Here is a 23,857-nt window from a genome sequence, read left to right as displayed (position 1 = left end):
TCAGATACATTTCAGGATGAACCTAAAATGTACTACTGCTATAACCTTTACAGGTGAATTTAATTTGAGCTTCTCTAATTTTGAATGCACACGTTCAACATGTTCAATACTGAACACATTTAATGCACAACTTGCTCTACTCTAACATAACAGGCTGTGCATATCCCTAACTTTTTGTATGATACATATATACACACACACACTTTGCCATATACATTTTGTACACACTAATGTACATGCAAAAAAAATTGTATTTTATCCTCAAGGCATATTGCCTACATGCAAAACAAGATTTTATGCCATTTTACAAACCGCAAGGCATACTTTCAACGGGTTACCAGCATGTCTTGCGGGTTAAGAAGTAGTAGAAAATTATATTTTTTTTTTTACATGTATATTAGCGTGTAAGTATTTATTTTAATACACGCATTGTCCATGTGGTAATTACATTGACTCAGAGCACGTAGCAGTAAAGACTTTATTGAAGTGTGTGTCCATGAACCCTGGTGTAGGTGTAGAAGTTCTGGGGTACTTCCTCTAAATTTTCAGCCACTCTCGTTCAATATACTGTATTGGTCATAAAGTGTGGAAATAATTCCAACAACTTCAATAAATTCCTCTGTCTTTACTGCTACGCACTCTAGGTCAGCAGATCCCACTTCCACAACTCCCGAGAAATTTGGAGTATGTTCTCAGACTTCAGAGCTTCACACCAAGGTAATCATTGGACTAGATTCGCATTAGTCCCGCCCACAAACTTTGATGGGTGCTTGTGGCAGATAAAATAAATTCATGAAGTTGCACACACAAGTCCATGAAATAATTAAATGATGAATTAATTAAATCATTAAATAATTAATAAAATAATTAATCATTAAATAAACTATTAAATAAATAATGACATGATTAAATAGTGAAATTATATGGTTTTACATTAAGTGAATTAAGTTAATTATCTAATGACACATTTAATTAATTATTAAAATATGTATTTATTGATGTATTTATTTAATGACACATTTAATTAATTATTTAAAGATTTATTTATTGATATAATTAATTCATTATACATTAAAAAAAAAAAATCCCCCATTTTGTCCCATTTGGTCCTACAAGGTTAATTGTATTATTTTTGGTTGCATTGTAAGTGAGGGAGGGTGGCAGTTTTTGAACTCCTGTTTGTTTGTGTTAGAGTGTCACAACAGACATTTTTATGGGCGTCTCAATTACTCTGTTTTTTGTCAGTCACAGTGGTAGAATGCCACCCCGACAAATAGCGGGGATCGCCTGTACTGTAAAAATGTTAGCCAAGGATCATCTACATGACAGGAGTGCTGTTCTGTTTTTAAGGACCTCCTGAAAAAACACTAGTCAAAGATCCTATATGTGACAGCATACCTCTGATGTTTTTAAAAACAAAACCTTACCCCGTGACAACATCTTTCGCGGAGTCTTGTCCTTCTTCTCCTTTTCTTCATTTTCATATTCATCCTTGGAGGACTTCTCCTCTTCCTTGTCTGATGGACAGCTGATGTGGAGCTGTATGATATCCTGGAGGGAAAACAACTTTGCAACATTTACCAAAAACGACACGCAGATTGAGGGTGGTGTGTTCAGCATTTCATGTTAGATCATAAAAGGAACCGTACCGATTCTGGAGGGCCATCGTTAGAGAACAGACCAGAAGATTCCTCACATACCGCCAGACTCCTTACCAACTTCAGTTTAGCATTAGACTAAAACGTAATGAAGACAAAAACATCAAAATGACACAAAGTAGCTTGAATAAACAATATCACAGATGCTCAATATTGGGTTATCAATATTACCAGTGTCCAATATAGTCCAGCACTTCATTACCGACACAGATATCAAACAATAACCGACAGGAATAAAAAAAAAAAAAAAAAACCTAAATAAATAAAAAATAAATAAATAAAAGAAACTATTAAAACAGGAGGGCGCTGGGGGAAAAAAGGCATATACTGTATACAGGAGTTTCCTGGAGAAAACAGGAGGGTTGACATATGTTCTGTGTGTTGCAACATAAATAACTGATGAATCTCCCTTTAAAACAAAACAAAAAAAATGCATTCTTTGAGGAATGGAGGTGGGGCTTAAGCATCAGATGGCAAACACAGAGAAGCTTAATACAACAGAGCTCATTAGGATGCTTTCCGTAGGCAGATTATGTGGACTCAAAACAAAAAGAGCGCGATCCAATTCAGACAAGTTACAACAGTAAACCGCTAATCACTCGGGATGTCCCGATCCACATTTTTTGGCTTGTAATCAGAGTTTTTCTATAGTCTTGTCGATGCCGACTGTTTTTTGCTTTGTTTGTTTTTTTAAATAATATTAAGCTTTTGCTACAAACATGAATTTCTGGAATTGAATATGTAATATGGAATTGAAAATAGCTCTTCAAAGCATTAAAAATAATGCAACCAAAGTCTTGCTGAATTGACTTTATTACACAGCATGACCAACAATATTACAATAAAAGATAAAATTGGGGAAGAAAATGGGTGTGCAAAATACTTTTAGGGTAGGAGTAATCATTTGACATGGTTATAGATCAATGTGTGGTGTGATTTAGAATATATTACTTTTTTTTTCAACAAACTCTCTTAGGGCCCTATGAAATCCGTTTTATTTTTTCCCAAATTCAGTTTTAATTTTTTAGAATTCAGTTTTTTACGTTTTCCACTTATTTTACCAGCACAGAGTATGTGCTATTTGGGTTAGTGAATAAAATGCAAAAATCCTTCCATTTATTGATGCAATACATCATTGGCCCATTTTGCCCAGTAATTGAGAAATGGACGTAGCTTAGCTAACTTTTCTAATGGGATGTCAGCCTCAGCACATATTGCTGCAAAATCTTCAACAAACTGTAATATCCGTCCTTGTGATTAAGGAAGACGGAGTCACAGATGTAATTCTAATCGCGTTATTCGTGTATGATATTTTTATTAAGAATTAGACAAATGTGACAAAGAGCGCTCTTATTTCGAGGGCCGGAATGTGTTGTTTGTTTTGAGAATGGCCATTGACGATTGACATGCGCTGGGTGCAAGAATAAACTTGCTTCTAGTCTCTTTTCCACTCAGAACCTGTATTATCCGATCTTCACAAATACACATAAACTCTATAGTCATACACTCAAGCACTGGCACTGCTTGACCATGTTTAATCTATGATTTAGAAAATCAGGACAATATTTTTCAATAGCTTACCTTGGCCCTTTTCCTGCCGTGACTGTGGTTTGGAGCGCGTTTCTGCAAGGCATATGAGAACTTTAAGTGAAACGTTACACAGCGGACATGAAAAATATTCTTCTATATTACCCTTTTGTGGTGAGCTATTGATTTTTGTATGAGAAAAGGAGGACTGGCTTAAAAATCATTATGGAACCACAGAAGTTCATGAACATATTTATGTTTATTAAACAGATTCATTTCAGCTTCCATTTGTTAATCATGCATACGTATGTCATGAGAGTGTTTTGTAAAACATAGCACTTGATTGGGATTAAAAGGTCCCCTAATATGCAAAATGGACTTTCTTAATGATGTTCTAAGAGTAATGCATGTCCCTTCAACCATCTTATGAGCACCAAACGTGAGAAAATTCAATCTTTCCTTTACTTGTTTGCGTTACTTTTGATAGAGGTGGTTTTCAAGTTGCACTTTTTCCAGTTATCATGAAGGAAAAACCTCTTCCTCATTGACATGATACTGTTTCTGACCCGTCCGTAGGCTTCTCTACACATTTCTTAAAGTGAAATCTGGAGCTCTGCCAACTGTCCCATCAGTCAGCTACAGATGTGGGAACTGTAACTTTGATCATTTTGTTTTGATGTTCATGTTAAAATATGAGGGTAATGTTAGCACTTTACCTAGTGTTGCTAACATTTATGTCGTCATGTCTGCGCTTTAATGTTATGCATTTGCATGGATGTCTTAAGTCTATTTCAAGGTGGTTTCCTGGAGCAGCCACGGATACAACTTCCTGGGTGTTTTGTGTGTAAATAAGAGAATGGAAAGGTAGGGTCTTTTCCAGAGAAGGAAAAGACAGCCAGATAACTCCTGATACATGCTCTTCAAATAATGAATGAATTGATGAAGCCTATGTTGGTGCACGCACAGCCTGCGATACTCAAGTCAACTGGAAAGAGTTGTGTGCTATGATTTGCTCCTTCCTCCTCACCTGTACATCCTGCGGGGTGCTATCCTCAAGCTCCAGACCCTCTCCTGTCCCTTCCTTGGTGCCCTGTGGTTGAGGGGAGGTCTTGCCTCGACCACAGGGCTCGATGAGTGGCCCACTCTCTCCCTCCTTCTGGATGTCTGCTGTCAGGCTGACTGACATCTTCTTCTGGGAGAGGGAGAGGGTGGGAGACGGGGGAAGGGAGGTTGGGTGCAGGACCCGGGAGTTGCTGAATGTTTGCGGGGGGGAAAAAAAAGTCAGAAGTTGTAACAGAAGTCAGCATAAACACACAAAATCTGTGTATATAATGTATGCATGATAGCTACCTCCAGGTGGTGTCAGATCGTTTGTACACGTTTTACAGCAAGTGTGGATGGAAAACACTTAGAGGAAGATGATGTGAAGAACCCACTATGGCAGTGTATTGGGTCGGACTGCAGCAGGAGGCAAAGTGCAGTCCATAGTCAGCCTTAGCCTTTAGGTTTGGGCTGGAGAGGGAGAGAGGTCATTGTTTAAAAAAAATTCACAAGCTGTTTATTAATAGGCCTATTTTAAAAGAAGCTGGAAATATATTTACAGCAAGCAGGTGAACTGAAGAGGGAGTGGCTAGCCAACCAGCCAGTCAGGGAGGGAGGACAGAGCACACCAACGGGCCAGCAAAGGGGTCCTCTGGGGCCACTCGCTTCTCTCCCTGAGTCTCAGTGCAGCAACATGGTCGGTCTTGGGCTCAGGATCCCTAAACAGCAAAAGCAAAAGAGGAAGAGGAAGACACGCATGACGTCATGGTTCACACGCGAGTGACTCATCTCTGCTGCTGCTGCTGCTGCTGCTGCTGCTGCTTGTAGCACAGAGAACAGAATACCAGAGGGCTTACATTCTATCATTTCTGAATCGTCCACTCTTTGACACGACTTTCAATGCAGGTTTCTATGCAGTGGCCATCACACTGTAGGAATTGGGTATCTCTCTAACACAACAAACAATGGCACTTGTAGTTTTCTTTCACAATATAACACATGCAAGCAAGCGCAAACACAGATTTCCTGCATGTATATGAGAATAAACCCACAGTGTGTGCTGCAGGATAGTCGAGATAGGCAAACACCAAGGCAGGGTTTCCCAGAGCAGGGAGAACCCTTGCAATGCTACAGCAACTGCGTCATAAGCAGCATGATATAGCGCCGCATCGACTAGGACACCCACAACAAAGCCCATGCTGCTTATGCAAGCCCTGCAATACATCCGCTTATGCTTTAGCTTCATTCAAGTCCTTCCTGATATTCAGCGACTCAAATGAAAGAAGCAACAAAAAATAAAGACTTGGGTTTCAAATTTGAAGCCATGCACTGATGTCAGTCATCGGTGCTAGACTGTGCTAGTGGCAGGGGAAGGGGCGGAGGGCTGAATTCGTCAGGCCGAATTTTTCACAGGCAGAAATAGAGTGCTTATGAATAAACTGGCTTCACCTCGTCTCTCCTCCTCCCACCCAATCCTCTTTCATGTTCCCTTCCTCAAACACTCCCCCCGCTGCTTCCCGCAACACTCTCACAGCTACTGGCACACAGGGTTGCCAGGGAGACTACAACGTCATTCCCAACTGCCGCCGTTTGTGGTGAGCGAGTGCCGGTGAGAAGGACAAGCGGGCGTGGGGGGGATGATGAGCAAAAATAAGTATGTGGATTCTAAGCACATGAATCAAGAGGGGAACATGCAGTGGACCACACAAAATTATGAATTGTACACAAATTAGCAAGGGAGCACCACGTTAAGGCGGTGTGAATCACATCCTAACACTAACTAGTGTTCAATTAGAAATCCCAATGTATTCGTATATTACTCATTACTCTCAAGCATAAATTCAGGATGGGTGTTACGAGATTCAAACGTGATGAGTTTCTTGTTCATATTTAGCATTTGCTTGCTAACTGCTGGCACTATGTGTATCCACTCACTAGTAGCCACGCCTCCATGTGCTGGTGGACAAAGAGGCTGACAGGAGGGTTCAGTCTCTCAGTTCATTCCAATATAGAACCAATGGGCACAGACACGTGCAGAGTGAACCCTCTTGCCATCCAGCCAGAGTGGTACAGAGAGAAGAGGAAAACAAACAGGCATACATGCACGTCAATTGATCAAGGCGGCAAAATTATCAACTTTTTTGTTTTGTTTTGGGTTTTTTTTTGTTGTTGTTTTTTTTTAATCATTTGATTAATTGATTATGATGATGGGTCTACTAGCGATAATAAATAAATTCATTAAATCACACAATAACGAGTACACTGCTTCAACATCAAACATCAAAATGTAAGCTTCCAGGCATGCTTACATATCAAACCACCTATGTGTCAGTTGTGTGGGGGGAGAAGTGTGTCATTTTGGATTAAAGTTAAAAGAAACTATCCAGAGCTTTCCACAACAGTATGGACAAGGTTGCAATTCCCGTGCAATTACTTGTGGAACACTGGCTTTTCAATGCTGACCACTACCCAAACAATGGGCGGTAAATACACGCCGAGCCTGTCACACACGCACATCAAACCACACTATGATCACCATCTCTCTGGAAAACAAAGGTTCGTATTTCCAAAGTAGTTTGGCCTCTCCATTTTTTACACATGAAGTCCCCATTTACACATTCCAGGTTTAATTTGATCTTTGCTCAAATTATGTCCACCTCAGAGACACACAATAACTTTATGGCTCTTCCTGGTTGACCTATTACGTCTCATCAACACAGAGCTGGTAGCTCGTCGCAAATCAGTACCATGACGAACATATGGACGAATTTACAGCCTGTCACTGTCTGTGCAGTATGCTTTAATATTAGTACGCATGAGGCGGGCTACGGTGATATTTCACGGTAGGCAGCAACAACAAATGATTAAGTGTGCCATAAACACCATCGTATCGTATTAAAGTGTAAACGTGCTGGTTTCAACCAATTTAAGGCAATATTTTTTCTTTTTCTTTTTTTTTTAAGTGCATGTAAACGTACGTACGAGTGTCTGCTGTAAAACATACAGCAGAATAAGGATGGGAAGATTTGCAAAGATTGGACAGTAGTGATCGCCAAAAGATATTGGCTTAAGAAATCAGATTCGATCCTTTTACAAGTTCACAACAAACACTCTCTTGTAAACCCACCCCTTGCTCCAGATTCTTCAGGAGTAGCAGTGTAATTTTTCACCATACGCTGGCCTAGTGCATAAAAATAACTGATTCCTAACGGGGTTCTCAAACAAATTACAGCAAATGATCTTGAGAAGCACTTTTAACTGCCGCAGTCTCTTCTTGCTCCCTATTTAACTGGCTATTTGCAAAAGCACTTTGAAGGGTTTTTTTATGGCAGAATTAAACAAATGTAAATAAATAACTTGGATGGATTTTTTTTTTGTCCATTAACTCAATTGTAAAAAAATTGTTTTTTTAATTTTAAAAAAAGACTGACTTTTTTCAAATTTAATGTCAAACGTGTTTGAAATTGTATTATTTCAATCGCAATTGCATTTTTAAAATGTATTTATGAGGGATACAAGATATCTTTTCCAAATCAATACTGATAACTAATAACTTTTTTATATCTAGGTTTTTTCTTTTTTTTTTTTTTTAATTACATTAACTGTAATTTCTGCACACCTGGAGGTAAGGACTTGAACAAATTCTGTTGATTTGTCCGCAACAAATACCATGACATTATTACTACCACATCACTACTATCAGGAGAACCAGAGGATAGAGCTGAAGGAGCCTCCTGTTGTAGCCCAGCAAAGTGCACTATATTCGGACACATGTTCCGAGCAGCAGGTGTGCCATTTCGGAGGTCAACAGAAACAGAGTATAGGGCGAGAGGAGCCACCTGGCGTGGCCCAGCAAGTGCACTATATTCGGGCCGCCGCTCTGAGCAGCCGGGTTGACACCAATGAGGTCTATGGCAAACCTTTTGCACTTTTCAAACTCCGCACCACTGGCGTTCCAGGTGGCTGATAAGGTTTTTTGTGTGCTTGAAAAAAGAATGTTTACAAGTGAGCTCTGAGGAAGTTGACAGGCAAATAATGTCACATGCAGGAAAAAAAGGAGCGCTTGATTTGCTCACCCACACAGTAATGGTAATCTCGCCTCATTGGAGCATTCTTATAAATTATCAGACCTACATGTGAGTGTATATTGTGTCTTATTTAGGTCCAATATGTTTTTTCTTTTATTATGTCTACTATCTTGGGTACTACAAGTGTAAAGGTAATGATGGGGTGTTACTTCATGTCTACAGGGCTCTAGTAATGTAAACAAAACGTATTTAGAAGGTCATAAACAGGTTTTCTATTGTCCGACTACGAAAATAAATGTATAAATAAGGAATCCTACTTCGCATAAATTCACTTATCACGGTCAGGTCTGAAACCAATTAATCGCAATAAACAAGGCTTAACTGTAATGAGATTTTTCAATTATTCATTTATTTTAATTATTTCATTGAGAAATCTGTGCAAATCAACAAAAAATGTTATTCTTCATAAATACTACCTTCAAAATTTGCATGAACTTAGTAATTCCATCACTTAGTAAATAGAGATGTCCCAAGCCGATCTTCAGCTGCCAATCCACTGTATTTGTGAAGATCGGATAAGATCGGCAGCAGTGTGTGTGCGTGCGTACGACTCACACACACTGGATGAGTACATTTTCACTGTGTTGTGTTTTACTGCTTTAATGTAAGGACCATTTTACAATGCCCACTGACGACGTGCAGGTGAAAAAAGATGAGAGGCACGTTTTTATCTTGCACCCAGCGCGTATCAACCATCAATTGCCATTCGTAATACACTTACACACACACACACACACACACACACACACACACACACACACACACACACACACACACACACACACACACACACACACACACAAAACACATTCCAACCTTCAAAATAAGAGCGCTCTTTGTTACATTTGTCTAATTGTGTAAACAAAATAAAGGCGTCATTAAAATATCTTCACGCAATTGGAATTACTGTACATCTGTGACTCCATCTTCCTTAATCACAAGCACGGTACTACAATTTCCTTGAAGATTTTGTAGCAATATGTACTGAAAAGTTAAAAGTAAAAAAAAATGTTTTTATTGCTGGACAAAATGGGCCAATGATATGTTGCATCAATAAATCTAAGGATTTTTGCATTTTATTCACTAACCGAAATAGCACAAACTCTATGCTGGTAAAATAAGTGGAAAAGCTTAAAAAAATAAATAAATAAATAAATAAAAAATGAAAACTGAATTTGGGAAAAAATAAAAATTGATTTTATAGGGCCCAAAGAGAGTTTGTTAAAAAAAAATAATAATATTCTAAATCACATCACAAATTGATCTATAACCATGTCTAATGATTAGTCATACCCTAAAAGTATTTTGTACGCTCATTTTTTCCAATGTTATCTTTTATTGGATCATTTATTGGATTAGGGGACCTGGTTTGTTACAAAAGCCAAGCAATTGGTCATGCTGTGTAATAATAAAAAAAAAAAGTAAATTCAGCAATACTTTGGTTGCATTATTTTTAATGCTTTGAAGAGCTATTTTCATAACCATATTCAATTCCGCAAATTCATGTTTGTAACAAAAGCTTATTATTATTTAAAAAAAAACAACAAAAAAACGATCGGTACCGGATCGGATCGGAAGCCAAAAAATGTGGATCGGGACATCCCTAGTAGTAAATCATGACAGTCAGTCCTGCCAACGCTTCCTTGTTGTAGGCAACTACCAAATCAATCATCATGCAAGGCATTACAATGCAAATAATTGGATCAAGTACAAATGCAATAAAGTCAATCATTTACTGTAATGTTCCTTTTTTTTTTTTTTTAGTAAATCAATATGATTAAATGGTACACTCATTTAAACAAATGAGACATGTGAGGCCAACTAAAATCCCCTTCATCACCTGTCACATTGCAGGGAAAGCCACGCTGACCCATTTCACACAGGCACTCGCTAGGCAACACTGGTGACTTCAAAATGGGAGCCTCCTGATGACAGTCGGCCAGCTGAGGCACACAGGGCAAGCTGTCCTTCCGAGTGGGTCATGTTACCACACCAGAGGATGCTTGGCCTGAATGAAACACTGTGGTCCCGTGAGTGAAAGCGATAGCACTGTCCATCAGGGATACTCTGTGTACATGCATGTACATATGTGTATTGTTCCAAACAAAACTGTAGACATATTATTTGTTGTGGTATGAATTCATCAGATTTAGCCACAACAGGTCAAGCTGGGTCAGCTGCTAACTAACTAAGAAATAGTTAGTTAGCTCGTCTTTTTGGGGTACCTCCTAGGAGAAGTGAACTTGTCGAAATCAGGTTCGAGAAATGATCCATCCATCCATTTTCTATACCTCTTCTCTTCATTAGGGTCGCAGGGGTATGCTGGAGCCTATCCCTGCTGACTTCGGCCGACAGGCGGGGTACACCCTGGACTGTTCGCCAGCCAATCATATAGACAAACGATTCACACTCACATTCATACGTATGGACAATTTAGAGTCGCCAATTAACCGAACATGCATGTTTTTGGAATTTGGGAGGAAACCGGAGTACCCGGAGAAAACCCACGCACGCACGGGGAGAACATGCAAACTCCACACAGAAATGCCCAAGGGAGAATCGAACCCAGGTCTTCCCGATCTCAGGACTGTTACTGTGTTGGCCAACATGCTAACCACCGTGCGGCAATGATCAGTTTTCAAAATCATTATGAAAAACATACATCATGCAAAGGTTCTTCATGGATGAATCATCACCAATTTAGGGTCAAGAAATTAGTACTGATGAACGTCCTTTCAGGGTGAATCTCATTTAAAATTCAACTCTGTGAAGTAGCAAAACAACAGAAGAATAAGTACTTAGTAGCAGCATTGGATGGGCCCTCACCCCCCGACGTACTGTAACTCCCGGTTCAAGCAAGTAAGTAAACTTTCATCATTCCCTATTGCCACCGGGTGGTACGGTGACAAATTGAGGAAGAGACCTAAGCATAGTTTCAGGGTTTTATCACACGCACCAATTCTGATGGAAAACAGCAACATTTTTGTGGCGAATCGTTAGACTGACCATCAAAGTTTGTCGTCCTGCGCCGCCCACATCCAATGTGTAGGTTAAAATGCTTCACAATTTCTCATTGTCCATCTGTCTAGTATCCATGATTTTGATTTGGGCTTATTTAGCAACAGTCTCTACAAGGAGTTTGTCAAAATAAGACCCCTGATTTGGGCCAAAAATGGCCAGTCCAAACTAAAATGGCCGACTTCCTGTCTGACACTTTGTGTGTCTTGTCATGACAGATGTCGGAAGAACAGAGTATATGAGGAATTATGACATCACACCAATAAATCCTATAACATTAACAAATAGCTCCAATGATTAAAAAAACAAAAACCTCCACTGAGGTGAGATTGCCTGTACTGTGCTGGTGAACAAATCAAGCGCTCCTTTTTTCTCCTGTCTGTGATGTTAACAGCTTGTCATAACTTCCCCTGAGCTGACTTAACAAACATTCACTGTTTCAGAGGAAGACATTTCAAGTGCTAGTTGCACCAAATGCTCCGAGATGAGGGGACAAAAAGGTTAGCTATATTGGTCTTGAGAAGCAGGAACTTACCTATAGACTTGGAAAAAAATATTGTTCATCAATAATAAACAACAGCAATTATAACAATAATAACAATATCAAAAATAATAATAATAATAATAATAAACAGCAGTTCTTCGTGAATCTGAACATCTGAATCTGAACCAAACTGCTACTAATTATCCCAGTAGTTACTGCAAGAGTACAGTTTTGTGCATAAAAAGTTCTACTCAATCATGAATCTGTTATTAATTGATTAATTGATTTCATGGAAATGCAAATACTTCTGTGCTTCCTTTGCAGATGCGGAATTAAAGGTGAAGGTGAAGAAGGCTGTGCAAACAGGAATGTACGTGCTTGCACAAACGCACAGACATCATTGGGTGAGACATCCACAACTCGCTTGACCCAATTCATCTCCTCTGTATTCAGCTGTGCCCCCTGCCCATTTGACGTCAGAGAGAGAGAAAGAGCGAGACAGAAAAGCCACTTTCACAAAAGACGGCAAGGTTATGTCTTCACAGAGTGAAGGCTGACGTGTGTGTGTGTTGTAAGAGCCCTGGTTTGTGCAAGCTCAGTGCCTTCCATATACTGTATCGTATATCAGCAGCGTTTGCAGTTTGCTCAGACTGTGCGGGTGCTGCGTTGGTCTATGTCAGAGAGGATTCCCCTTTGCATCGGTTGCACAATCTCCCAGGGGTGTGAGTCTGGCAGTCTCAGTCAGAGCGTCACAGACACGCACAATCAGCCAACATTATACTTCCGATACTGAGCAATTCCGTTTTAAGAAGTTAAGAAATCACAAAGGATTGGTCAACGGCAGCGGAAGAGAGGGTTTCTCTTTAACCATCTACGTTCTCGCTACCACCTACGCTTGTCCTTCTCCTCTCAGTGCAACGAGGATACCCCTTTCCTTCCTTCCTGCCTCCCACCCCCGCCCCTTCCACCTCCAACCCACAAGTCAATATCTCTTGTGGCGTCCGCCCACGACTGAAGTGTTCTCTCCTTTTCTTCCTTTTTTTTGGGTAAAGTGTCTTCTTAAACTGTCAGCCCCTGCTGCTGACGCCATCCTCCTCCACACAAGCCGGCCCCCTCAGTCCTGTGGGACACGCTATGACTCATTCTCTCGTTCTCTCTCCCTTTCCTCCTTACCTACCTACCTACCTTGCTGTAGACCCCCACCCCCAGCCACCAAGTCTCCCTTTCACAGTTGCTCTCTCTAATTTGAATGTACTGTATGTTTAGTTGTAGAGCATCTAGAGGAGTGGTACAAGGCAGCATTATGCAAGCAAAATAGGACGTCTGAAAACTAAGAAATGGAAGCTGTCCCTGCTACAAAATTCTTCCATATGATTCTGCATGCACAGGGGCATGGGGAACTTTCACTATCAGTGTTCTGCTCCTGCTAATGTTTGGTCTCTACTTGCTGGCTCAGCAAACAGATAACAGGTTCTCCATAAAGACGCCGGTAGACTTCCATTTCAGAGCCTTTACTTTGAAGCACTATAAAACTGAACATACAGAACTAAAGCATGTCTATCATCACCAGCGGTGGAAAGTAACTAATTGCATTTACTCACCTTAAAGTAAATGAGTACCTTTTTTAATGTACGTGTACCTCAGGTCATTTTTAAAATTTGTAAAGTACAAAGTTTAAAGTACAGTAATCCTTTGCCACGTCGCACTTTGTAAACTAATACATTCGTATATTAATAAATCTTGCCATTCCATAGTTGAATACTGCCCATTAGTAAGAAAATCTGCATATTTAAGCACATTTTACACATATTTTGCCTACATTACGCATAATATCTAAATGAAGTAAAATACAAATGAAAGGCATTCAGAAGACACATTCAAAGATGATGATATGTGGTATTCTACAGTGGTCATTAGATGTCAGTAATGTTACTGTAATGTTGGGTGAGACACACAAGCACCAAACTTAATCACCAGAACAGGCTATTTTTTGCAGGTTTGAATTACAGCCCATCGATATATCGGCCGATATATAACTTTTGGCTCCCAGTGTGTCTCTGTGCTGCTTGCTCCCTGTACCTAGTCCTTCCCCCCCACACACAGCAACGCTCTCGCTCTGTGGCTCTCTCACTCAGTCCGCTTAGGAGGAGACAAAACGCAAAAAGAAAATGCTTTTTTTTTTTTTTTACAGCTTGGAAAGCTGTGACTTTGTAAAACAATATACCCTTTAGTGCCACGCTGTCAGGGCCCGTCAAGAAGAACATGCGATAGTATGCGATAGTAGAAGAACTCGCATACGTCGCATCTCTGTGAGATAAACATATATTTAAGTGTTAATTCACATGTCCACAATTATCTAAGACTGTTATACAGCGTTTTAAAGTGAAATAAAGACATATGCAGATACAGTGTCTCACTTCACTTCATACTTCCATGCAGGATTTCCAAGGGCTCATACATTCACAAGTTAATGTCTTCATGCAAATCATTTTGAAAGTGTCCCAAGTAATGTATTTAGTTGTCATTTGATATACTGCATGTTTTGAAAGCAGCTAAATTGTTACATAAAATGTGTAGTCCCTTGTATTAAGTCTAGTAACATGATGCATGTTTTCATTATTTCTTATTTTGTTTGTAGTCAACTTCCCACTCTTTTTATGCTTCATTTGTTATTCAGCAGCTGTTTGCAAATACTCGGTGGCCTCAGATGGATCGGATATTGGCTTTATTTCAGCCCCCAATATAGGTAAGAGCCCCAAAAATCCCATATCGGCCAGGCTCTAGTTTGAATGATCTCAACAGGCACAAAATAATTCCTAACACTACTCCTAACTACTGCTGCAGCTGTAACCCATGCCAAGATAAAACTATGAATCCCCGACATCACTTCCTGTCTGCCCCCCACTCTGCACCAGAACACATTTACAGCAACACACAGAAGCACAAGCCTTATTTAGGTTTTTCTATCATTACGCATACAATGTTGGGTAATAGGCTTGCTCCCTCCGGGTTGGGAATGAGGTCCTGCCCCAGGTGGAGGAGTTCAACTATCTGGGGGTCTTGTTCACGAGCGAGGGAAGGTTGGAGCGTGAGGTCGATAGGAGGATCGGCGCAGCGTCTGCAGTAATGCGGTCGCTGTACCGGACCGTCGTGGTGAAGAGAGAGCTGAGCCGGAAGGCAAAGCTCTCAATTTACCGTTCGATCTATGTTCCCACCCTCACCTACGGTCACAAGCTTTGCGTCCTGACTGAAAGAACGAGATCGCGGATACAAGCGGCTGAAATGAGTTTTCTTCGTAGGGTGGCGGTACTCACCCTAAGAGATAGGGTGAGGAGCTCGGTCATCCGGGAGGAGCTCAGAGTAGAGCCGCTGCTTCTTCACATCGAGAGGAGCCAGCTGAGGTGGCTCAGGTATCTAGTCCGGATGCCTCCCGGACGCCTCCCTGGTGAGGTGTTTCGGGCATGCCCAGCCAGGAGAAGGCCCCGGGGAAGACCTAGGACACGCTGGAGGGATTATGTCTCACAGCTGGCCTGGGAACGCCTTGGTGTCCTCCCGGTGGAGCTGGAGGAGGTGGTCGGGGACCGGGAAGTCTGGGCTTCCCTACTAAGACTGCTGCCCCCGCGACCAGGACCCGGATAAGCGGAGGAAAATGGAATGGAATGGAAAGGATTGTCGCGGTGACTATAGGGATGTTATTTCATGTCTAGAGGGCTCCCCAAAACCGTATTTAGAAAGTTGTCAAGCTTTTCTCTGCTCCAACTACAAAAATATTCAATTTATAAATAAGGAATCCGAACCAATTAACTTGGATAAAAAAGGAATTACTGTATTGTACTTAGCTCAATTTAAAATCACGCACATTACTGTGTAAAAAAAAAACATATATACAAAGAAGAAAATACAATAGAAATAGAAAAAAAAACAGCTCCAGTGAATGATGGGCAGGAGAACCTGGATGCCGTTAAAATCACATTAAAGATGGAGACAGACATGTCTGACACCAGCGGGGACGACCGGCTGAAAACAAAAACCCACTGAATTCCGCAGAAGCTAATGCCATGGGAAAGGCTAACCCTGCCACATTTAAGCGACCATTTTTACATTAAGTTTGGGTTTGCCCAGTGACCGAACAAGCAGCGCGTAAAAACTGGACATGGAAGCTGACAAACATGCACAGGTAAGTTAAATAAGACTTGTGTGCTTGCATTAGTAAGCTCTTCATAGTTTATTAGTTTGGCTACCACACAGTCCCTTACACTAAGCAACATTACTGACTCTAAAGTCACAAACATTAAGTCTCTCAAATCCTCCAAAGCTAAGAATGCTTTTGGAATGTATACCAGCATGCTCAAAGACCTTGCTCCAGTCCTTGCTAATTCCATTGTATCCATTATCAACCATTCCATCTCAACTGGTCACTTCCCAAATGCTCTGGAGACTGCTATTGTTACTCCGGTGTTCAAATTTGGTGAGTCAACATCTTTAAATAATTGCCAGCCTATTAGTATACTTCCAAAAGCTATTTCCAAAATCCCAGAAAAATGGGTAACTGAACAAATAGTTCACCTTTTAGATAACAGTTCCACGCCTCTCCACCCCATGCGATTCGGCTTTAGAGTCAAACATTCAACATTCCATTAACACAAGCATGGGCATTACAGTTTTTTGAGGATTTTGAAGCGATGTGTGCAGAGGCTAGCCAAGCTATGCCCGTTTCTGAAATACTGGGCAAAATTGGCCAATGATGTATTGCATCAATAAATGTAAGTATTTTGCCAATTAAAAGATATTTTATTTACAAGTTCACATTCTACGCTAGTAAAATAAGTGGAAAAGGTAAAGTACGGAACAAAAAAAAAAATTCAACAGAAAACACGGAATTTTGAGAAAAAAAATGAATTTGAGAAAATAAAATGGATTTCATAGAGCCCTATAAAATTCAACTATGGCTTAGCTCTGTGTTGTATATAATGAATTGCTCAATGAACATTTTATTGGAAATTGAAAATGACAATTTGAATGTAAATAGGATAAGACTTCAAATACAATCTCATCATGCCTGCCTGCCTCAGCCACTGGTGTGCATTGCTTCAGCTGTGCTGGACTGCTGTTCACTGCAAAGCCTACAAGAATCAACTCTACTAACTTTGAAAGCCAACTGCTGCTCAAACTTAAAGAAATAGTTTGGATTTTTTGATATCAAGTTGTAGGACATCCCCATCAGCAGTGTAGTCCATCAACAGTGACTTACCCCACCCTTGGTCCCGTGAGCCCAGTTCTAGTCAAATTTCGGTGATGAGAAACGTAGTTCTGGTTAGTTATTGGGGTTACTTAAGTAAAACGTTTGGCTTCTCAAAAAAATGTGTGTTCAAAAGAGTAATACATTTGCATGGCAAAAATGCCTCCTTGTAGGAAAAGAATAAATAAATAAATCATACCTCACAAATCGCTCGGCTTTACTTTCTCTGACGTTGTATTAATGCACGCTGTCGGCTGTCCATTGTTGTGTGTGTTATGAAGATGTTTAAATGTTGATGGAGATGTGAGTCACTGTTCGCCGACACTGCTAATGGGGATGTCATACTTCATGTCAAAAAATTCAAACTATCCCTTTAACAGGAAGTTGAAAGAATGCTCTAAAAGATGAACACTTTCATCCAAATATTCATCATTATACATATTTACAAACAAATCTTTGTGTTTTTATTAGATATTAGTATCAACATTTTAGCTTATCTAGTTACATTACACCAAGTCTTACGCCTACTCGCTAAATATACAACCATGTCTCTATATGGTCAACACTAGGGATGCTCCAATCAGGGTTTTATGCTGCCGATTCCGATACCGATCATCCATGAGTGATATTGGCCGATACCTATCGGCATATGTGTACATTTTGTGTACATTTTTTAATTTACTATTGGCTATATGATATGAAAACGGGAACCTTCATTGAGGCAAAAACATATTTGACTTACTTTTTCCACTGGTAAATGGTCTTTCACTTGTAAAGGGCTTTTCAACCTCCAAGGAACTCAAAGCGCTTTGACACTGTTAGCACATTTACCTACTGATGGCACGGCATCAGGAGCAACTGGGGGTTCAGTATCTTGCCCAAGGATTCTTCGAAATGATCACGGGAGAACGGACAATTGAGCCCGTGACTTTCTGGTTAGGAAACGACCACTCTACCATCTGAGCCATGCCGCCCCAGTTTATGGTGAAAATTAGAGAGATGAGAAGCTTTCTTTAGTGAGACCTTGGATGCAAGAGCACACAGCTTGATCATGCTCCAGCAGGACCCCGGTCAGCAAAACCCGGTGTCCTCCACCGTCGATGAAGGCCAGTCATCCAGTCCGACGAACACAACCACTTTTCAGGCTATACGCCTTAGGCCTCCAACTGCCACACACACACAGGCGAGTGTCCAGCATTAGCCATAACGAAGCACTCGCACACGCCGCACGCAACACACGCACACACTCATAGCACTTTATTTATTTATTTATTTATTTGTATTATTATTTATCTGTATTAATGTCTCTTCTGTTGTTGTTGCTTAATTTATTGGTATTTATGTTTCTTATGTTCTTATTCTTTCTTGTGTTTTCTTTCTTTTCTTGGGAGAATGAACAGAATAAGATTTTCATTGCATAGTATAACTGCTGTTTTACTGTGCATATGACAATAAAACTCTCTTGAATCTCTTGAATTAGCCATACTGTATTAGCCCAAATGCCGCGTCAAACTTAAGCTTTTTAATGTGCCACATCGGCAAGATATTTTCTTCTGGCATGTTTTGCAGGGTGCAATATTTATATCACTCTCACCAATGACAGGTAAGTCCCACACTGCACACATTATTGTTATACAGACCTGATCAAAATCTTAAGACCAGTTGAAAAATTGCTAGAATTTGCATTTTGCACATTTGGATCTTAATGAGGGTTTTAAGTAAAGCTACAATATGCAAAAGCAAGGGGAGTGAGACAAAAAACATTTGGAACCTGCATGTTCCCCTCATTTAAATCCCATAGAGAACATTTGGGGATGGATGGCAAGGGAAGTTTATAAAAATGGCCATCAGTTCCAGACAGTTGATGCCCTTCGTGAAGCCATCTTCACCACTTGGAGCAATGTTCCCACTAGCCTCCTGGAAACACTCGCATCAAGCATGCCCAAACCAATGTTTGAAGTGACTAACAAAAACGGTGGAGCTACTCATTACTGAGTACTACTGAGAACATTTTTTGTTCTGGTTTGGAGAGTTTTTTGTTCTTTTTTTTGAGCGATCAGATGATAAATCAGCTGATAAACAGCCTGTTTCAGTTTAATTGTTGTTTTCTACGCTGCACGCAACACACGCACAAACTCATAGCAGTTTATTTATTTATTTATTTATTTATATGTATTAATGTCTCTTCTGTTGCTTAATTTATTGGTATTAATGTTTCTTCTGTTCTTATTCATTTTCTTGTGTTTTCTTTCTTTTTTTGGGCGAATGAACAGAATAAGAATTTAATTGCATAGTATAACTACCTGTTTTACTATGCATATGACAATAAAACTCTTAAATCTTGAATCTTTTTCAAAGGGCTTTTTGTCTCACTCCCGCTTCTTGCTTTTGTATATTGTAGCTCTACTTAAAACCTCATTAAGATCCAAATGTGCAAAATGCAAATTCTAACAATTTTTCAGGAGTTTTGATCAGGAGTGTATATTAGTGGTGCAACGATTCCTCGAATAATGAGTACCTCGATTACAAAAAATAATCAAGGATTTTTTTTTCTGCCTCGAGGAATATTGAACAGGCAAGCAAAAGCGACAAAGGAACGAAAGAGAAGGAAAACAAAACGTAAAAAACAGAAAATGTAGCTAAACAGCAAGTTGAACACGACGTGTAACCATTGTAACCCGGCATTTACATACCACAACAGCACATCTTATATGTTGCATCATCTCCTCCCGAATCGAGCGGTAGATCCGAGACAAGGTAAAATGAACATAGCGCCAATCAGTGAGATTAAGTTGAATGTATTTTACTAACATAACGTTAGCCGTAATTTCTTCCCGTAAAATTTATTCTCATCATATTTTGATATTATTCCCATAATATTGAAACGTTTTCCCCAAACTAAATTTACAAAAATTTATGTTTTATTTTGTTTATTGTAATATTTTTTTTATTATTTTCAACAAAAATTAAAATTTTTTCCTCATAATATTACGTGTTTATTCCTGTAAAATTACAACTTTTTTTCTCGTTACAATACGACTTTTGTTTGTTAATATTTTGACTTTATCCTGGTATCGAGGGAAAGGCTTCTTGAGACGTCATCTGTACTTCTGTGAGGAATGTGTCGGACGTTTCGCTCCTCATCCGAAGAGCTTCGTCAGCGAACTAATAAGTGCTGGTAGCCTAGGCCTTAAATACACTAAGAGTGGGCGGAATTGGTGTGCCAACACCCTCCTCCTATTGGTTCCTTACACTAAGCCTGGGCGGAGTAGTGGTATAATCCTCTCCTGCTATTAGCACCTCCGATCAAAGGGAAGTGTAGCTCCCTGTAGTTGGGTATGAACGACTCTGATACTGGCTCGTTAGCATCTATTGTTCTGGCTCGGCCCTGGCTCCACCTCATTTGCAAGACTAAGAGCTGTGGGTTTTGGTCTCAGTAACCTGCTGAACGCAGGGTCCAAATTAAACCTCAAACCACCATTCCGATTCAATGATGGGTTCTGTTGTTTGACAAAAATAGCTTCCTTTACTCCTCTTTCAAACCATCTGTTTTCTTTGGCCAAAATCTTTACCTCGCTGTCCTCAAAAGAGTGATTGGTTGCTTTAAGGTGTAGATGTACTGCTGATTGAGGCCCACTAGAATTGTCCCTGCGATGTTGATAAAGCTTTTTTTGGAGCATTTGCTTAGTTTCCCCAATGTAGTGCTCTTTGCATTCCTCATCTTTTCCCCAGCCTAATTTTCCAAAAATTACAACTTTGTTGTATTTTTTGTTTTTTACAACTTAAAAAACTCTCTCTTCATTGTCTCAACCTGTTTTTGTACGGGAAAACATTGTGAAAAACAAACTACTGTAAATTCTGGATTATTGAGCGCACCTGAATATAAGCCGCCCCCACTAAATTTAAAGAGAAACAATGTTGTACATACAGTATATAGGCCTCACTTGTCTATGAACTGCAGGTGTGCACGTGGCAACATGGGATATTTACACAGAAAGACACACGATAAACCTTGCAATCCTACTTATGCTTGATGTTCCTGGTGTCACTAGTTAGCGCCGATGATTGGGACATCAGACGTTTATTTCCCCGCCCCCCTCCACCAGAGTTCAACAGCTGCCACGGTCGAAGCGGTCCAAGCAGAAGCCGTAATTCTACACTTGATCAAACTTAGGGTCTGTTAGCTCGAAACACGATCGCTGCATAAACTTCAAAACATTATATTATCCTCTACTTCACTACTTCCTGAATCTGCACTTGGGAACTGCATCATGGGAACTGTAGTTCTCTTAGCCGTGAATTAGCTGCATCATCAGCTGGGATAGGCTCTGGCATGCCCCCGCGACCCTAATGAGGAGAAGCGGTATAGAAAATGGATGGATGCATTGTTTAAGCAGCAGGGTTCAAAGCATGTGAAAAAAGTAGCATCTTACAGTTCGGAATTTACGGTAGTCCGTTTGTGGTAGTGTGTTGGTCATTTATTTATTGTTTTCTTTTAAAAAAAATATTTTTTCCCTTTGCTTTCATCGCTTTATCAGCCAACTATCTATTATAGAAGTTCAGAAAATGCTAACATTTAAACACAGGAAGTGAACAAACTATCAGGAATTGCTGATACATGCAGAGGGGTAGGTTTAAATAAGTTCTGCTTCTGCCTACTCCTTTTCGGACATGTTGAATTGTGCGAGTATAAACTTGTTAGGCATGACCGAAACCAATTAAAAAAAAACAACCATTACCCACCATGAGGTGGAATGAATTGTAACTTGTGCCCCTTACATGTTAAAAAACCCAGCCGTATCAAACACCATTCTAGCTCAGAGATCTTCTAATCATAGTAACATACTGTATACTTTCGACCTCTCAGAGAGATTGGAAGAGGGGAAGGAGGTGAGGAAGATGGTGGAGCAGCGGCTTACTAGTGAGACAGGAAGGGAGCGAGAGAGAGAGAAAAACTTCAATGATGAAACAATCTGTGCTGTTAAGTGATTGGAGGAGCCCTCCACCAATGGGAGGACCAGATCCATGGCAACAGGCTCTGTCACCAAGAGAAACCCAGCCGTATACCTCAACACCCCCTTATTTTTTCACTCCTTATCTCTCACGACCCCCGCCCACCCTCACCCCATATTCCAAGGCCATTACTCAAGGCTATTCAGTTTAAAACTCATTTAACACACAGAAACACTATCATGAGGGGGTTGTTACTTAACGGCACAGACAAAACAAATGCACATGTGCCACGCAAATGTGGCTTGAAGAGCCCCCAGACTTAATGGGGCTTATACAGTGATCAGAATGGGATTCATTCACAATGAGACATTTAAAAATGTGCACATCTGCAATGCTGACAGTTGCGTTCCCATAACCGTAATTAAAAATACACTCCATTCACACAAACTGATTTGCTCCTTGCCCACCACTTTGTCACTTAAGAGTTTGATCCCTCACTGACAATACAGGATCTGATTACCACCGTAATTCTCACATACGTCCACACTTTGACATTAGCATATTGGTTTAAGATGGGCATGTTAATCATGCATGTGGGTAAAAATATACATATTTACTAAGTATTAAACGCAATTCAAACACTGTGTGGTCGTTTATTCTTGCATATGGAAATTCCCCAATTGCCTGAGTTACTTTTATCCCCAGAGCTGGAAAAAAAAAAAAGATTATTCACACTTGCAAGTGTTGTGAACTGCCCACTCCTCAACACTTCAGATCGATATAGGCTCAGTCAATTCCCACCATTGGCGCACATGCTGCGGTGTAGCCGAATGTGATGGATGAACTCCTAGCACCCATGGAGAAAATTTAAAAAAACACAGCCATTTTTTTTTTTTTTTTTTTTTTTAAGCTAGAACACAGGGTCGTGGGCCAGTGATCCCCAACCCCCCGTACCGGGCCGTGGGTCATTTGCTACCGGGCTGCACAGAAAGAAAAAATAATTTCCACAATGTTTTATTTTGAAAAGTTGCCGGATTCTCTGTTACATGCGTCTCACTTGACGCATGTCCATTGTGCGTGTGCTAACTTTCTCTCGCCGCACAGATAGACTACTACTGTATTTTTAGCATTTTTCTTTCACCTCATATTTGGTCTCAAATGCTGATACTATGTGGGAATGCAGAAATTGAATTTTCTCACAAAAGGCACAATAACAAATCCCTAAAAAAAAAAAAAAAAAAAAACATGGGCTACTGTTGCAGCTGTGTCCCAGAGCAAGACGAAACTGAACTCTGAACCCCCCACGTCATTTCCTGTTCGCCACATGCCCCTCAGGAACACATTTACAGTATAGCAACACACACAAGCACGAGTCTTATGTCTTAAATGCCTTATTTACTCTTATTACATCCACTATATTGGGTGACAGGAATGTAAAGCTGACTATAGGGGTGTTAGTTAATGTCTAGAGGGCTCTAAAACCATATTTAGAAGGTTGTAAACAGGTTTTCTATGCTCTGACTTAAAAAATATAACATTTATAAATACCGAATCCAACTTCATGGAAATTCACTTATAGTCGGGTCTGGAACCAATTAACCACAACAGACTGCTAAATCAATTAGCTATTAGAGCTAACCTGCACATGCTGACTGAAGACTACAGTCTAATTGACACTTATTATATGCAAGTATATTTCCTGCCATCGTTACAGGTCAGAATAATAACATCCTGTACTTCTATCTGTATTTCAGATAGTAAACTAAACAAGGGGGCCTTTGCACACTTTGTGCTCGGGCCCTAATTAATGCAACATGTGTACACTGAGCCCGAAGTGGTCAAGAATTTC

At 40.1% G+C, this 23,857-nt stretch overlaps 1 protein-coding gene across 19 annotated transcripts in view; it reads right to left on the bottom strand.

Moving 5' to 3' along the window:
* The window catches only part of LOC129185874 (R3H domain-containing protein 2), a 67,545-nt gene that overhangs the window by 28,827 nt on the left and 14,861 nt on the right, over nucleotides 1-23,857 (bottom strand). For all 19 annotated transcript variants that reach the window (XM_054783459.1, XM_054783458.1, XM_054783463.1 and 16 more), the window contains 6 exons: nucleotides 4,787-4,945; nucleotides 4,536-4,697; nucleotides 4,213-4,438; nucleotides 3,240-3,281; nucleotides 1,650-1,736; nucleotides 1,428-1,551 (listed from right to left, as the gene is read on the bottom strand). In XM_054783459.1, coding sequence (XP_054639434.1) covers nucleotides 1,428-1,551; nucleotides 1,650-1,736; nucleotides 3,240-3,281; nucleotides 4,213-4,371 — 412 coding nt within the window. In that variant the 5' untranslated portion in view covers nucleotides 4,372-4,438; nucleotides 4,536-4,697; nucleotides 4,787-4,945. The remainder of the gene's footprint in view (nucleotides 1-1,427; nucleotides 1,552-1,649; nucleotides 1,737-3,239; nucleotides 3,282-4,212; nucleotides 4,439-4,535; nucleotides 4,698-4,786; nucleotides 4,946-23,857) is intronic.

This window comes from Dunckerocampus dactyliophorus, chromosome 8 (genome assembly GCF_027744805.1).
Source record: "Dunckerocampus dactyliophorus isolate RoL2022-P2 chromosome 8, RoL_Ddac_1.1, whole genome shotgun sequence".
In the NCBI taxonomy this organism is placed as follows: domain Eukaryota; kingdom Metazoa; phylum Chordata; class Actinopteri; order Syngnathiformes; family Syngnathidae; genus Dunckerocampus; species Dunckerocampus dactyliophorus.
The sequence above is the reverse complement of the archived record's forward strand: the minus strand, read 5'-3'. Positions and strand labels throughout refer to the sequence as shown.